This window comes from Cydia splendana, chromosome 26 (genome assembly GCF_910591565.1).
Source record: "Cydia splendana chromosome 26, ilCydSple1.2, whole genome shotgun sequence".
Lineage (NCBI taxonomy): Eukaryota > Metazoa > Arthropoda > Insecta > Lepidoptera > Tortricidae > Cydia > Cydia splendana.
Window position 1 is genome coordinate 4,724,845 of NC_085985.1, and position 14,625 is coordinate 4,739,469.

At 42.0% G+C, this 14,625-nt stretch overlaps 1 protein-coding gene across 1 annotated transcript in view; it reads left to right on the forward strand.

Moving 5' to 3' along the window:
* The window catches only part of LOC134803417 (U5 small nuclear ribonucleoprotein 200 kDa helicase), a 54,627-nt gene that overhangs the window by 1,236 nt on the left and 38,766 nt on the right, over positions 1 to 14,625 (forward strand). Inside the window, exons 3-14 of the mRNA XM_063776237.1 lie at positions 156 to 354; positions 743 to 854; positions 2,992 to 3,119; positions 3,759 to 3,872; positions 4,418 to 4,558; positions 6,074 to 6,182; positions 6,768 to 6,898; positions 7,555 to 7,735; positions 8,420 to 8,553; positions 9,514 to 9,711; positions 12,554 to 12,698; positions 13,283 to 13,419. Of these exons, the coding sequence (XP_063632307.1) occupies positions 156 to 354; positions 743 to 854; positions 2,992 to 3,119; positions 3,759 to 3,872; positions 4,418 to 4,558; positions 6,074 to 6,182; positions 6,768 to 6,898; positions 7,555 to 7,735; positions 8,420 to 8,553; positions 9,514 to 9,711; positions 12,554 to 12,698; positions 13,283 to 13,419 (1,729 nt within the window). The remainder of the gene's footprint in view (positions 1 to 155; positions 355 to 742; positions 855 to 2,991; positions 3,120 to 3,758; positions 3,873 to 4,417; positions 4,559 to 6,073; positions 6,183 to 6,767; positions 6,899 to 7,554; positions 7,736 to 8,419; positions 8,554 to 9,513; positions 9,712 to 12,553; positions 12,699 to 13,282; positions 13,420 to 14,625) is intronic.

Sequence of the window (14,625 nt, forward strand, 5' to 3'; positions counted from 1 at the left end):
CTTGGGTCAAAATTCTTTTCGTTGTTTTGTTTCTGACCTCTCTGTCGCACTTCTATTTTTGTCTTTATAAATTAAATATTTGTCTGTATTGTGTCACTGTTATATGTTAATATTATTGTATCTATACTATACAATATAATTTCCCATCTCCCCAGACGACAGAAACGTGACGAGGCATCATATGAGCTGTCAAAGTCCAAAGGCAACCGCGCCGCCTGGGCGGACGAGAACACTGGAGCAATATACCGTCCCCGGGCACAGCACACTAGGCATGCGTATGAACTGCTGCTGTCCTTCATGCAAGGTTCCCTCGGAGACCAGCCAAGGGACATTCTTTGTGGAGCCTGTGATGAGGTGAGGAATATATTACACTAATCTTATTACCAGATTAGGCTGGCCAATCCATTTAGTCAATTCAACTAATGTGGTGGTTCTTACGAAAAGAGAGGTTTAGGGCACTCTGTATTTGTTTTAATAAGCTGAGTGATAACAAATACTCAACATCATCATCGTTTAGCCTTCAGTCGCCCACTGCTGAGCATAGGCCTCCTGGTCTTCTGGTCCTGGGCTAGTCTCATCCAAAAGTGCCCTGCGATTTTTCGAATGTCATCCACCCAACGAGCCAATGGACGCCAGGCGCTTCTTTCATCCGATTTTGGATTTGGTCCACCTGCCATCACTCTGCCGAGCAATATGTCACGCCCAACTCCATAACTAATACTAATCTTATTTTTGTTGACAGGTACTAGTTGTGCTGAAGAATGACAGACTGAAAGACCCTGAGAAAAAGAAAGAGATAGAGCTACTCCTTGGACCTATCCCAGATGACAGATTTGCACTGCTGGTCAATTTAGGTAAGAAAATATGTACACTACATTAATAATACTGCCATCAACACACATGGCATATTTATCTGTTTGTGTTGCATTTCTTTTCATGTAGTGGAACCTCGATAAGGCGAAATCCTCGTTAACACGAAATTAAATGGCATTCCCTTCCCTTCAAAGCCCAAAACAGTAACTCGATATATTTAACCTCACTAAGATGATGTAATCAACGATTCTCTTCACGATTATTCAGTACATTTTACCTCTATAACTCGAAAAAATAGTCGTATTGTTTTACCACCTCTCGCGAAGTTATTTACTAACAAACCTTTGTAACTCGAAAAAGATAATAAAACTGTACTTTCTGCGTTTCTATAATGACCTCTATAACACGAATTTTTCATGCGTTTTACCTCTGTAATTCGAAACCTCTTTAAGACGGAACAAAAACCTACAAGAACCTCCCTAAGTCGATGCTCTCTATAAGACGAAACCTCGTTAACACAAAGTTTTTCGCGTTTCCCTTGAGATTCGTGCTAGGGAGGTTCCACTGTTATTCTACAGATTATAGAGATACAACTTATTGGCGGAGTGATGGAGTCACATAGTTAATGTTACCTCCAGTGAGACTGAATGGCACTCCTCTTAAAGTAGTAAGAGAATTTAAGTACTTGGGACACTGGGTAACCGCATCGCTAAAAGATGACGTAGACGTGGAAAGGGAGCGTAGGGCGCTGGCAGTAAGAAGTAATATGTTGATTCGTAGGTTCGCAAGGTGTACTAGCAACGTTAAAATCACCCTTTTTAAGGCGTACTGCCAGTCATTTTACACCTGCAGCCTATGGATCAACTTTACTCAAAAAGCTTACAGCGCCCTACGCGTCCAATATAATAACGCTTTTAGGATGGTGTTGGGGCTGCCGCGCTATTGCAGCGCTAGCGGTATGTTCGCGGAGGCGCGCACCGACGGCTTCCACGCCATCATGCGCAAGCGGGTGGCGTCGCTGATGCGGCGCGTACGCGGCAGCGCCAACAGTCTCCTAGCCACTGTAGCAGACAGGATAGATGGCGCTTTCTGGGAGTACTGGAGTAGCGTACATGTTTATAGAAGTTAAATAAAGCACATAACATAGATAGTCACTAACATAGGTTAAGAGTAATAATAATAAGCTACTAATATATTATGGAAATTTAATTTCTGAAATAAATAATTATTTAATTTAATTTAATTTAATTTAATAGTTTGGTTTGTTTACATTATTTTAATGTGCTAATGGATTAGACTATGATAATGAACTCTATGAACTCTTAACTCTACAAATTGCTTGTTATTTTACTTGGTAGTGGGAGTGGAAGGGAAGAGCCAAGCGACATCAGTGCGACATCTGTTCAAATAACAGGAGAGATCTTGTTATGTTGTTTCGAGCGGGTGATGGGAGTAGAAGTCAAACACCTTATGTGTGATAGTATAAGAACGTATATTCTCTAAATGCCTGCCTATATATACACGTTAGGTTGCGCTGACACAAGCAATACGCGTTTATGTCGCAGTAAACCAAAGCGTTACTGCTAAACACTAAAAGTGGACAATCGCCATATTACACCTCCCCCGAACGTTCCTCTCACTGTTCGCCACAGGCACACTATACCTGCCTGTTTTGCGGTCGTGGTTGCCGCTCCCGTATTGGCTTATACAGCCATGAAAAACGTTGTCACCCTACCTGTTTGTATAGTCTGTAAATCTGTAATAGACTGAAAGGCCTTTATTAGTGGAAGTACTCTGCAAAATTGTGAAAGAATGCAGTGTGTTTCAGTTTCACGCGCTAATGTGAGGCAGGTTCTACAATAATCCTCTCCTCATAGACACTTCTTTAGCAACAGAGTGGTCAAAGCTTGGAACAATCTCTCAGAAGACGTAGTATCGTCCCAAAGTGTCAATGACTTTAAGAATAAATTAGATAAGCACAATCCAAAGATACAGGCATTATCAGGGGCCCGTTTCTCAAAAGCTTGTAACTTGTAATACAAGCGGATGTCACTTTTTGACAGCCTTTGTTAGAAAGGGACTTCCACTTGTATTACAAGTTTCAAGCTTTTGAGAAACGGGCCCCAGTTATTTCAACTGCCTGCAGTGTGCTCTTATTGAGTAAAACTTTTTTCCCAGGCAAGAAAATAACAGACTTCAACATCAGCTCGCCGACAGAGGGCAAGACTGAAATCGACGAGACATACGGCATCAATGTGCAGTTCGAGGAGTCCTCGGATGAGGATGATGAGGATGCCTATGGAGAGGTGAGGAGAAAAAGAATTTTAGGGAGTACCATAAGGGTGAAAGTAAACCATAGAGTAACTTATACATACTGTGCCTTAAAGTGTTTTTTGACAAGTTTTCACAGACAATAAAATATGACATTGATGCATCAAGGCGGTTTATTAACAAGGGCCTACCGGGAAACGCGAAAATCGAAATTTAGTTATCTGCCTCTTTATCGCTCGAACATGCAATGATTGATACAGAGGTTAGATAACGAAATTTCGATTTTCTTGTTTCGCGGTATAGTTCGTTTTTTTTATTTAGCATTAGAAAGAAGGTAAGCGATCTTGACATGTCTTTTAATTGTAAAATGCTTTTTAAAAATCAGTGACTTTTACTTATGAAAGCGGAAGAATATAAATGATCGTATTAGATTCATAATTTGTTACATATTTGTCGTGACTTATTTTTAAAACGTGTTTTTCAAGTAAAAGACACATCAAGATTGTTTACCTTTTTTCTAATGCTAAAAAGCGAACTATAGACCCCCAGATTGTGATAGTAGCGCCCCCTACGCAGAGTTTCGCGTTTTATTCCTTATTGGGAGATATTTACTTTGACGGCTGTGCTTTCTATTTAGAGTAAAGCAAAATAATCCTATCTGATTTTTTTTGCAGGTTCGCGAGGAAGACAGGGAAGAAGGGGAAGGGACAGACAATGAGAAAGAGAAGGAGAGTAGCGCAGAAGAGGACAGCGATGGCGAGGGCAAACGGAACGCCATACACGCTAATGTAAATATTGCAATCATATTAATACATATTTAATTACACAAACGGGTCTACCGCAATATACTTTCATTGTTTTTAGGGTTCCGTACCCAAAAGGTCAAAACGGGACCCTATTACTAAGACTCCGCTGTCCGTCCGTCTGTCTGTCACCAGGCTGCATCTCATGAACCGTGATAGCTGGACAGTTAAAATTTTCACAGATGACGTATTTTTGATGCTAGCTGCTCTCATGGCTCCTGTATGGATACACTTACTTAAAACATAAAAAAAATGTCTAAAGAACAATGGTTACATTCACGTGAATTATTCGTCGCTATTGGCGACATGTTTCGAACCCATTGAGCACTCAAGCCTGTCCTACCTCAGGCTTGACTGCTCATGTTTTCGTCAGTGTAACCGTTGTTATTTAAATATTTTAAAATATGTCTCACGTAAGTTTAATTTTGATAAAAAAAATCTGTATAAAATAATTTCAGCAAACTCTTTTGCACATTGGTAGTTAATTTGATCATGAGTCCAAGAAGCTAACCTAATCTTCTATGTTTTAGCTGTCAGAGGAGCAGTCACACAAGCGGCGCGACACGGTCATCCACCCAATGGACATTGATGCCTATTGGCTACAAAGACGGCTCTCCAGGCATTTCCCTGATGCTATGCTGTCGCAGGCCAAATCTAGCGAAGTACTTAAGGTAAGTCATACAAACACAAATAAATTGACAGGACACATTTATATACTGTGACTTTATGTAGTCTTAGAAGAGTAGGAGCCTAGGATCACAGTTATTTATCCAATGGATATTGATGCCTATTGGCTACAAAGACGGCTCTCCAGGCATTTCCCTGATGCTATGCTGTCGCAGGCCAAATCTAGCGAAGTACTTAAGGTAAGTCATACAAACACAAATAAATTGACAGGACACATTTATATACTGTGACTTTATGTAGTCTTAGAAGAGTAGGAGCCTAGGATCACAGTTATTTATCCAATGGATATTGATGCCTATTGGCTACAAAGACGGCTCTCCAGGCATTTCCCTGATGCTATGCTGTCACAGGCCAAATCCAGCGAAGTACTCAAGGTAAGCCATACAAAAACAAATAAGTCGACTTAAGACACATTTATATGTGAGTTCATGTAGTCTTAGAAGAGTAGGAGCCTAGGATCACAGTTATTTATCCAATGGATATTGATGCCTATTGGCTACAAAGACGGCTCTCCAGGCATTTCCCTGATGCTATGCTGTCACAGGCCAAATCTAGCTAAGTACTGCTGTAAGATATGTGTAGCAGTTATGTATCTAATGAATATCGACGCCTATTGGCTACAGGATCAACTTTCGGTATATTTTCCTGATGCCTTGCTATCCCAAATCAGGTCTAGCGATATTTTCTTGGTAATACAGTGATTTATAGTTTTTGTTTAATATTTGTGTGGAGGCCTTTGTCCAGCAGTGAGACACTTTGTAGTAGGTACACTCTAAAAAAATTCTGTGTGTAGGCAGTTTTGCACATTGTAGTGTTGACAGAGGTGAATATATTTTTCCTCAGTCACCCGCTGATCACGAGCGCTGTAAAGGGTTCAAAACGTTGGGATGTATTACGTTAATAGGGTATTTTCCTACTAGTCAAATCAGTTACTTTTTTAGAACTGTCAAAACGATTTGCTAATATGGAATTTATATGAAACATTACATCGTGACGTCACGGTCAACTCACCTACTTTTTATATTTCTATCCGATTTATTAAATAGAACTTAATTGTGTTTAAAAATAACTCCTATCTGTGTTTTTCTAATAATTATCTGGTGCTTTATTTCATGCATGGTGTAAAATAATTTATTTTAAATACAGTATAATACCCTATTATAGGCCCCATGAATGAGGCGTGCATGAACTATAGGGGGCAGCACATGAGCCGTCAGATTTTTGGCGCGAGGCGTAAATGTGTCGTTTATGCTTCCGATGTAGCCCACAAGATGGCAGAACCTACTATGCACAAGAAAACGTACCGACAAGAACGGCAGATGGTAGCACTTGCTTTGGCAATGTACATGTGCACATATGTTTCCGATTCAGGCCACTTCCACACATACGTGATATAATCCATTTAAATCATTTATTTATTTAATTTGATAATACAGTAAGGTCAACATATTTCATGTCATGTTTGTGTACAATTTACAAACATATTTTTTTGGTTTTAGGCACTAGATGACGCTGCTGACGACCGTGATTTGGAAAATAGACTAGTTTTGATGCTCGGCTACGACTGCTTCGAGTTCGTCAAGATACTGACCAAGTACAGATACACTGGTGAGTCAAAATACCATTCAGCATTACAGAGTTTGTGAAACTATGATTGACAAGGTTCAGATCCATTTGCGGGAAATTCCGGACACGAACCTATTTATAAAAATAAAACAACATACTATTATTAACTTAATCCAGGGGTCTCCAAACTTTTTTACCTGAGGGCCATATTGCGCCTCAGAATTTTATCGCGTGTCTCTCAGAATCTGGTTGCTGCTGTTTGGGGGTGAACACCTGGAGCCTGGCTCCCGTGGGCCGGATTGGACCGCTGTCCGGGCCGGATTGGAACGCTTCGCGGGCCGGAAGACTGCAAAAATATCCCGATAAGCTCCATATTTGACGTAGCACTTGGCATGAAAACTCAACGTGGTCCGACTCAAACTAAAGCAAAGATTGCTTTTAGTTCCGTCAGTGATAACTACGCTTAAAATACACTCCATTTAATAGTTTGTAGTTCCGAGCTGTCCAATTTTGCGTTTAATGACAGGCTAATATCGTCCGGCGAACTGGTAATCAGTGGGCCCCTTAATGATTATTTCAATAAGGTGGCCAATTAAATGTATGATAACTATCTGTTATTTTTTACAGTGTTATACTGTACGAAGCTAGCCTCTTCCCAATCTGAGAGCGAGCGCCAAGCGCTACGCGACGAAATGAGCCGGCAGCCACACCTCATGAAGATCCTGGCCCAGTTGGAAACTGGGAAGGGAGATGATGAGGTCAGTAATCCTTCTTTTTAAACCCAAGATTCTACAATGAGATTTTCAGTGCCCCGATGTGTCCGGCCGATCATTTTAATACAAAAGCAGAATAGAGTCAGACCTATAAAAGTCTGCAGCGATTTTGATAGCCCACGCAGTGCAAATGTTATTTATACGTCAAAATTTGATAGAAGTTTGACGTTTAAAATAACACTTGCACTGCGTGGGCTATCAAAATCGCTGCAGACTTGGTCTAACTCTATTAATATATTATCTATTAATATTAGATAAATTAACCCTTCGTATGCCTTTGTCAAAAATTTGCTACCTACTGAATTAATAACCTTTAACCTGTAAATAACAGTCCAAATTGTATGTTGTTGTGTACGTATGTATACGAGACAAGGCATACGAAAGGTTAAGTTAGAGAATAGATGGGGTAGTTGCGTTTTGATATTTTGCCTTGGTCTCTGGTTGATGCATTGTATGGCTACAGATACTAATATTTCATAGGGTGGTATTCCACCTATCCAATTTCGTTGTCCAATGTGTATTGCGTCTCAAATTTTGCTTTAATGAGAGAGTGAGACGCACTGACATTGGACAAAGAAATTGGACAGGTGGAATACCACCCTTACGCAATGTCAGCTAATATGTATAATGATGTATTACAGAGCGCCCAACAATCCGAAGCGCCCCGCAAGCGCCACAAAGCCGAAGCGGCCGGTAGCGGCCAAGCCGCCGGCAACAGGCAGATGTTACAACTTGAAGAGCTGGTGTTCGCCGCTGGAGCTCACTTCATGGCCAATAAGAGATGTCAGCTACCTCCTGGGTCCTTCAGGAAACAGAGAAAAGGTATACATTGTCAAATACATCTTTACTAAGTTCTAAAATTAAAGATTGTACATTAGACACTAAGCGCCACTTGCACCATCCCACTAACCCGGTATTAACCGGTTAGATCGCTAACCCAGTGTCAAATTGTACTGGTAACGATGGTAACTCCAGGTTTAACCGGTTAACCCCAGCTTGGTGATTGGTGCGTGATATTCCACCTGTCCAATTTCTTTGTCCAACGTCATTGCGTCTCACTCTCTCATTAAGCAAACCGCGAGTGTGAACGCTGCTCGCACTGTTAGTGCTTGAGAAAGGAGACCTACGCTCTCCGAAACATGTCGCGCGAGTGACTAAAAACAAGTGAGTCTAAACCGTAAAATTATTCAATGTTAGTATGTCTCACAACAGCGCAGAATACTACCGTACAGAAAATTCACTCCTTCACAAAAGTCAGATTTAAGTATAAAATTATACCTATACTCGCCGCCTGCAACAAAATTGAAACTTATAACCGCGCACGAACCGTGAATCTTCATTGCGCGAGCGCCACGTGACACGACTATCGTGCGGTCGAGCGGCAGCCCACTGCCATACGCCAGCCCTGCCCGGGCGGCGCGCCGGCCAAATGTACCTAAACTGCGTAGTGACACTCCCCTGACAACAGTTTAAATTCGATGATGAACATTTTTGTATTTTGATCAGGTTACGAAGAAGTGCACGTGCCAGCGTTGAAGCCGAAGCCGTTCGATGAAGGCGAGACGCTGCTGCCGGTCGAGAGCCTCCCGAAATACGTGCAACCGGCGTTCGAAGGGTTCAAAACGTTGAACAGAATACAGGTCAGTCATAAACATAGACTAGGAATCCTCTAGACCAGCGGTCGGCAACCTTTTAGCAGCCAAGGGCCACATAGTAGTTAACGAAGTTGACGCGGGCCTCACTTTGGTAATATTTGTGACTTCTGTCGTTTGTCAATATTACATACATAATAGCTAGGGATGCTCGCGGGCCGCAAGCGAGAGGTTCGCGGGCCGCTTGTTGCCGACCGCTGCTCTAGACGGAGCTTAGAGCAATTATTTCATGAAACCGATGCTGCCAAAAATACAGGGGTGCGGGGGACGAGGTGAGCGAGTCCGGTGCCGTGATTGGTCCGTTCAAACACACGGGCGTCACACAAAGACACACTCGACTCTAAAATGGAGTAAAACTACCGTATATTTGTGGCAGAGGGGGTAGCGCTACTATGCTCAGTCTGGGGGATGTCTTGTCTGTGGTCATCAATCACGGTAGAACCTTTAATTTGTGATGAGACCCCTTATTCCGTAAAATGACGCGTTGCAAGTGAAACCGTCACTTACAACACGTCAATCGATTTGTCTTTATTGTCTGAGTGACAAATTGACAATTAAATAAATAAATATTATAGGACATTTTTACACTAATTTACTAAGCCCCACGGTAAGCTTAAGAAGGCTTGTGTTGTGGGTACTCAGACAACAATATATATAATATATAAATACTTAAATACATACATAGAAAACAACCATGACTCAGGAACAAATATCTGTATTATCATACAAATAAATGCCCTTACCAGGATTCGAACCCGGGACCATCGGCTTCATAGGCCCCTGCCTATGAAGCCGATGGTCACTACCCACTAGGCCAGACCGGTCGTCAATTAGACATTTAGTACATTGTGCAACGTGGGGGGTAAGTAAAATTTTGGAGACGAGGGTTTTTATTCCCGACAGCCGCAGGATGGAGGCTGTTAATAATCCGCATTTTTTTTTCAACAGAGCCGCATATCCAAAGCAGCTCTAGACTCCGACGAGAACCTCCTAGTGTGCGCGCCAACGGGCGCCGGCAAGACTAACGTAGCCCTACTCTGTATCCTTCGTGAAGTCGGCAAACACGTCAACGATGACGGGACAGTCAACGCGTCCGACTTCAAGATGATCTACGTGGCGCCCATGCGCTCTCTAGTACAGGAGATGGTGAGTCACTGTTATATAGCAAGACCAACGTAGCCATACTCTGTGTCCTTCGTGAAGTCGGCAAACACGTCAACGATGACGGGACAGTCAACGTGTCCGATTTCAAGATGATCTACGTCGCGCCCATGCGCTCTCTAGTACAGGAGATGGTGAGTCACTGTTATATAGCAAGACCAACGTAGCCCTGCTCTGTATCCTTCGCGAAGTCGGCAAACACGTCAACGATGACGGGACAGTCAACGCGTCCGACTTCAAGATGATCTACGTCGCGCCCATGCGCTCTCTAGTACAGGAGATGGTGAGTCACTGTTATATAGCAAGACCAACGTAGCCCTACTCTGAATCCTTCGTGAAGTCGGCAAACACGTCAACGATGACGGGACAGTCAACGCGTCCGACTTCAAGATGATCTACGTCGCGCCCATGCGCTCTCTAGTACAGGAGATGGTGAGTCACTGTTATATAGCAAGACCAACGTAGCCCTGCTCTGTATCCTTCGTGAAGTCGGCAAACACGTCAACGATGACGGGACAGTCAACGCGTCCGACTTCAAGATGATCTACGTGGCGCCCATGCGCTCTCTTGTGCAGGAGATGGTGAGTCACTGTTATATAGCAAGACCAACGTAGCCCTGCTCTGTATCCTTCGCGAAGTCGGCAAACACGTCAACGATGACGGGACAGTCAACGCGTCCGACTTCAAGATGATCTACGTGGCGCCCATGCGCTCTCTAGTACAGGAGATGGTGAGTCACTGTTATATAGCAAGACCAACGTAGCCCTACTCTGTGTCCTTCGTGAAGTCGGCAAACACGTCAACGATGACGGGACAGTCAACGCGTCCGACTTCAAGATGATCTACGTCGCGCCCATGCGCTCTCTAGTACAGGAGATGGTGAGTCACTGTTATATAGCAAGACCAACGTAGCCCTACTCTGTGTCCTTCGTGAAGTCGGCAAACACGTCAACGATGACGGGACAGTCAACGCGTCCGACTTCAAGATGATCTACGTGGCGCCCATTGCCTCTCTAGTGCAGGAGATGGTGAGTTACTGTTATATAGCAAGACCAACGTAGCCCTGCTCTGTATCCTTCGCGAAGTCGGCAAACACGTCAACGATGACGGGACAGTCAACGCGTCCGACTTCAAGAAGAGTAATATAAGTAAAGCGTCGCAAATATGCGTTTCTAACGGACACATACGATTTTGCGACCATGGTCGACCGACACCAAACAGTTAATAAAGGAAGTGTCGGTCAGGCTAATAGGCGTCTCGGGCGACCACAGGGCGGGCTCCTTCTTGGCTCAAAGATTAAGTCTGGCGGTTCAAAGGAGCAACGCCGCCAGCATTCTAGGGTCCATTCCAGAAGCGGGTAGCTTGGGAGAGATATTTTATATTTAGTATTTAGTTGTTAGTTTAAGGTTTTGTGTAAGTATTATTTTAACATTGTTGTCTAATAAATGTCTATTTCATATAAAAAAAAAAAAAAAAGAAAGAGTGGTAACTTCATACATCAGTTTTCTTACCAAAACCAGGCGTGACTAACTCCGCGATTTCGTCGCTTTGCAACAGGTAGCTAAAAGTACATCCGTTCCACGCCAATTTTGGTGGCTAGCCATAAGCAGCGCGTGGCGCTGGCGCCACCTAGCGGCCATATCTGTTCTGATCGTAACAGACGCGTTTTGTTAGAGAGTGAGTCTTCTGTACCTAGTGCTATTATATATTCTGTGCCAAAACGCGAGTTATTTCGTAGTCGACATCTAGCGTAGCATAATTCGTAATTCATATGTATATTTATTGCATGCGTGGTAATTGCATCCTCATTACTTCAGTCGAATACGTCACTTTTGACACTAACAGATCGGTATCGTATCGCAGTGACATCTTAGAAGCTTCGTTCGAATACGGCCAGATATCCGATAGATTTACATTTAGTAATAGGGAATATTATAGTTCGTTTTTTTAGCATTAGAAAGAACTTGAGAGAAGGTAAGCGATCTTGACATGTCTTATAATTGAAAAACGTTTTTTAAAATCAGTAACTATTACTTATGAAAGCAGAAGAATATAAATGATCGTACTAGATTCATATTTGTTACATATTTGCCGTAACTTATTTTTAAAATGTGTTTTTCAATTAAAAGATACATCAAGATTGTTTACCTTATTTCTAATGCTAAAAAAACGAACTATAGGCAAAGCTCTGCGTAGGTGACACCACTGGCACATACAGTAAACAAACCTCATTGACATCACCAATGACACATCATGCGTCACTAGGTCAATCATATGGCCTACCGTGAAACACGATAATCGAAGTTCGGTTTCTGCCTCTCTATCACTCTGGCTTATTCGATCGGTAGAGAGGCAGATAAAGACATTTTGATTTTCGCGTTTCGCGGTGAGCCACCTGATTCGGTTAAGTTGTGTTCTAATGTATGGGGAAGACAAACAAATTATAGCCAGCCTTTTATGAATGTAGTATGATACCTTTGGGTATGGTGCTTTACCCACGCTAGCGTCCCCTTCCCTCCCCCTGCCGCACCCCCCCCTTTTTGCATGAAATATGTCCCTAAGTATGTCTAGCGTGCGTAAAGCACCATACCCAAAGGTATCATACTACATTCATAAAAGGCTGGCTATAATTAGTTTTTCAAAAAACATAATTTTACCGAATCAACCTGTAAACAAACCGCATTGGTGTTGGTGCATCAATGTCATAGTGAAAACTTGTCAAAAAACTGTTTAAGGCCAATGTATAAGTTACTTTATGGTTTACTAAACAAATTAGTGCTGCACTCTGGCGGCAGAACATTGCAGTAATACTCCCTATTATCTGCAGGTGGGTAACTTCAGCAAGCGTTTAGCGGCCTACAACTTGAAGGTGTCCGAATTGACCGGCGACCACCAGCTGACCAGGGAGCAGATTGAAGCCACCCAGCTTATCGTCTGCACGCCGGAAAAGTGGGACATCATTACTAGAAAAGGTTAGTTTTGAATTCTACCTGTGTCGACGCATATACAAATGTAGTGCATATCAATCGATCAGGTTTGTTTTTAGGATCAGATGTCTGTATGCCAGACCGGTCGTCAATATCTATGTAAAGTGATAAATTCAAAATGAGATGAGACCCAGATTGGCAAAAAGTACAAGTATAATTAGTAAACATTTTAGTGTACGAAAAAAACTGAGATATTGGTTCAGGGGCCCGTTTCTCAAAAGCTTGTAACTGTAATACAAGCGGATGTCACTTTTTGACAGCTTTTGTTAGTAAGGGACTTCCACTTGTATTACAAGTTACAAGCTTTTGAGAAACGGGCCCCGGATAGAACAGAAATGTGTACTCGTATAAATAAAATCAAATTCTCATCTCATGAAATAGAAATAGAAATTCATTTGCTAGAAATGTAGTAGGTACAGAAATAAGGTGTTAACTTGCAATTTTGTAAGTTCCGCACATTTCGCCAATAAATCTATAGGCATGCAAATTATGGTTTTTTTTCTAGCCTACCAGTATATTATACTATACATTATATACAGATATGGCTAGTAACAAATGTTTTTCCGCAGGTGGTGAGCGTTCGTTCACGAATCTGGTGCGGCTGATCATAATAGATGAAGTGCATCTACTCCACGACGAACGAGGGCCGGTGCTGGAGGCGCTGGTCGCCAGGACCTTGAGGACGGTCGAGCAGACTCAGGAGGAGGTAATATTATAACCATTGAATTAGTAGTAGTAGTAATAGTAATCACTTTGTTGTACACAACACAGGTTTACAAATAGTACATTATTGTCGAGGCTCGGAAGTAGCTACTTGCAGGCTGAGGATTCGTATTAAACGGACGACCTTGGGAGTCCGTTTAATTGAATCCGAAGCCAGCACGTAGCCTTCCAGCCGAGTCATATATAGTGCTTTTCTCAAAAATGGTGCGAGAAATATACATATTTTAGAAATATTTTACAGAAGCAACCTTCTTACGTATATATTTTCACAGAAAAAAGTAGAAACAATTGAAAAAATTAGCTTTGCCGCCTTTTTATTTTTTTAATAAAAAAATAGAAGTGTATTTTACTGCCGAAAATACGCCAACCTATTTGAGACAGCTAAATAGTCGCGGTACTAATCATCTGTTTGGCTGTTTAATGGGCCTGTGCCTTCATTTGATATGGCCATTTCAACTTTTAAAAAGTTTGGAACTCGACTAATAATGGAATTTGTATGCAACATTGCAGTCCCAAAATCGAGACTGCAATGTTTTTAACTTTTTAATTTTTGACTGACCATAAACTACGCGCTTCGCGACCTATTTTTTAGACGTCAAACTCGACTTTGCCGTCCATTTTTGAGAAAAATAAATTACAGTAATGGAAGTACAGACAGCAACACTCCTAACTGTACATCGGTGGACCTTATTACAAAAGGCTTAAGGTCCAGCGATGTACAGTTAACAGTGTGGGCGACTGTGCAAAGGTGAACTTATCCCTGTAAGGGATCTTTTCCAGCTAACCTTCGAGTAGATGAGAGGAAAACTCCAGTCAGGTCATATAGACAAACTTACGGGATGTACAGTAATATTTAAAAAAGTAAACCCTTTGTCCGCACAAAGGCGTCAGTAACACAACAGCACAAGCGTTTATCGCTAACAGTACAGTTAGCGATAAAAGCTTGTGCTAAAATAGTTATTTACGATACAAGTGCGGAAAAGAGGAAATTCGAAACGAGTGGCGATAAATTAAAACACGACCGAAGAGTGTTTTAAATCGACACGAGTTGCGAATTACCTATTCGCACGTGTATCGTACAACGTTTTACAGTACATATGGCCCTTTAAACTTTTGATATACACACGAAAAGTGCTATTTTACGCACTAGTGCGGGAAAATAGGACCATATGTACTGTAAATTATATTT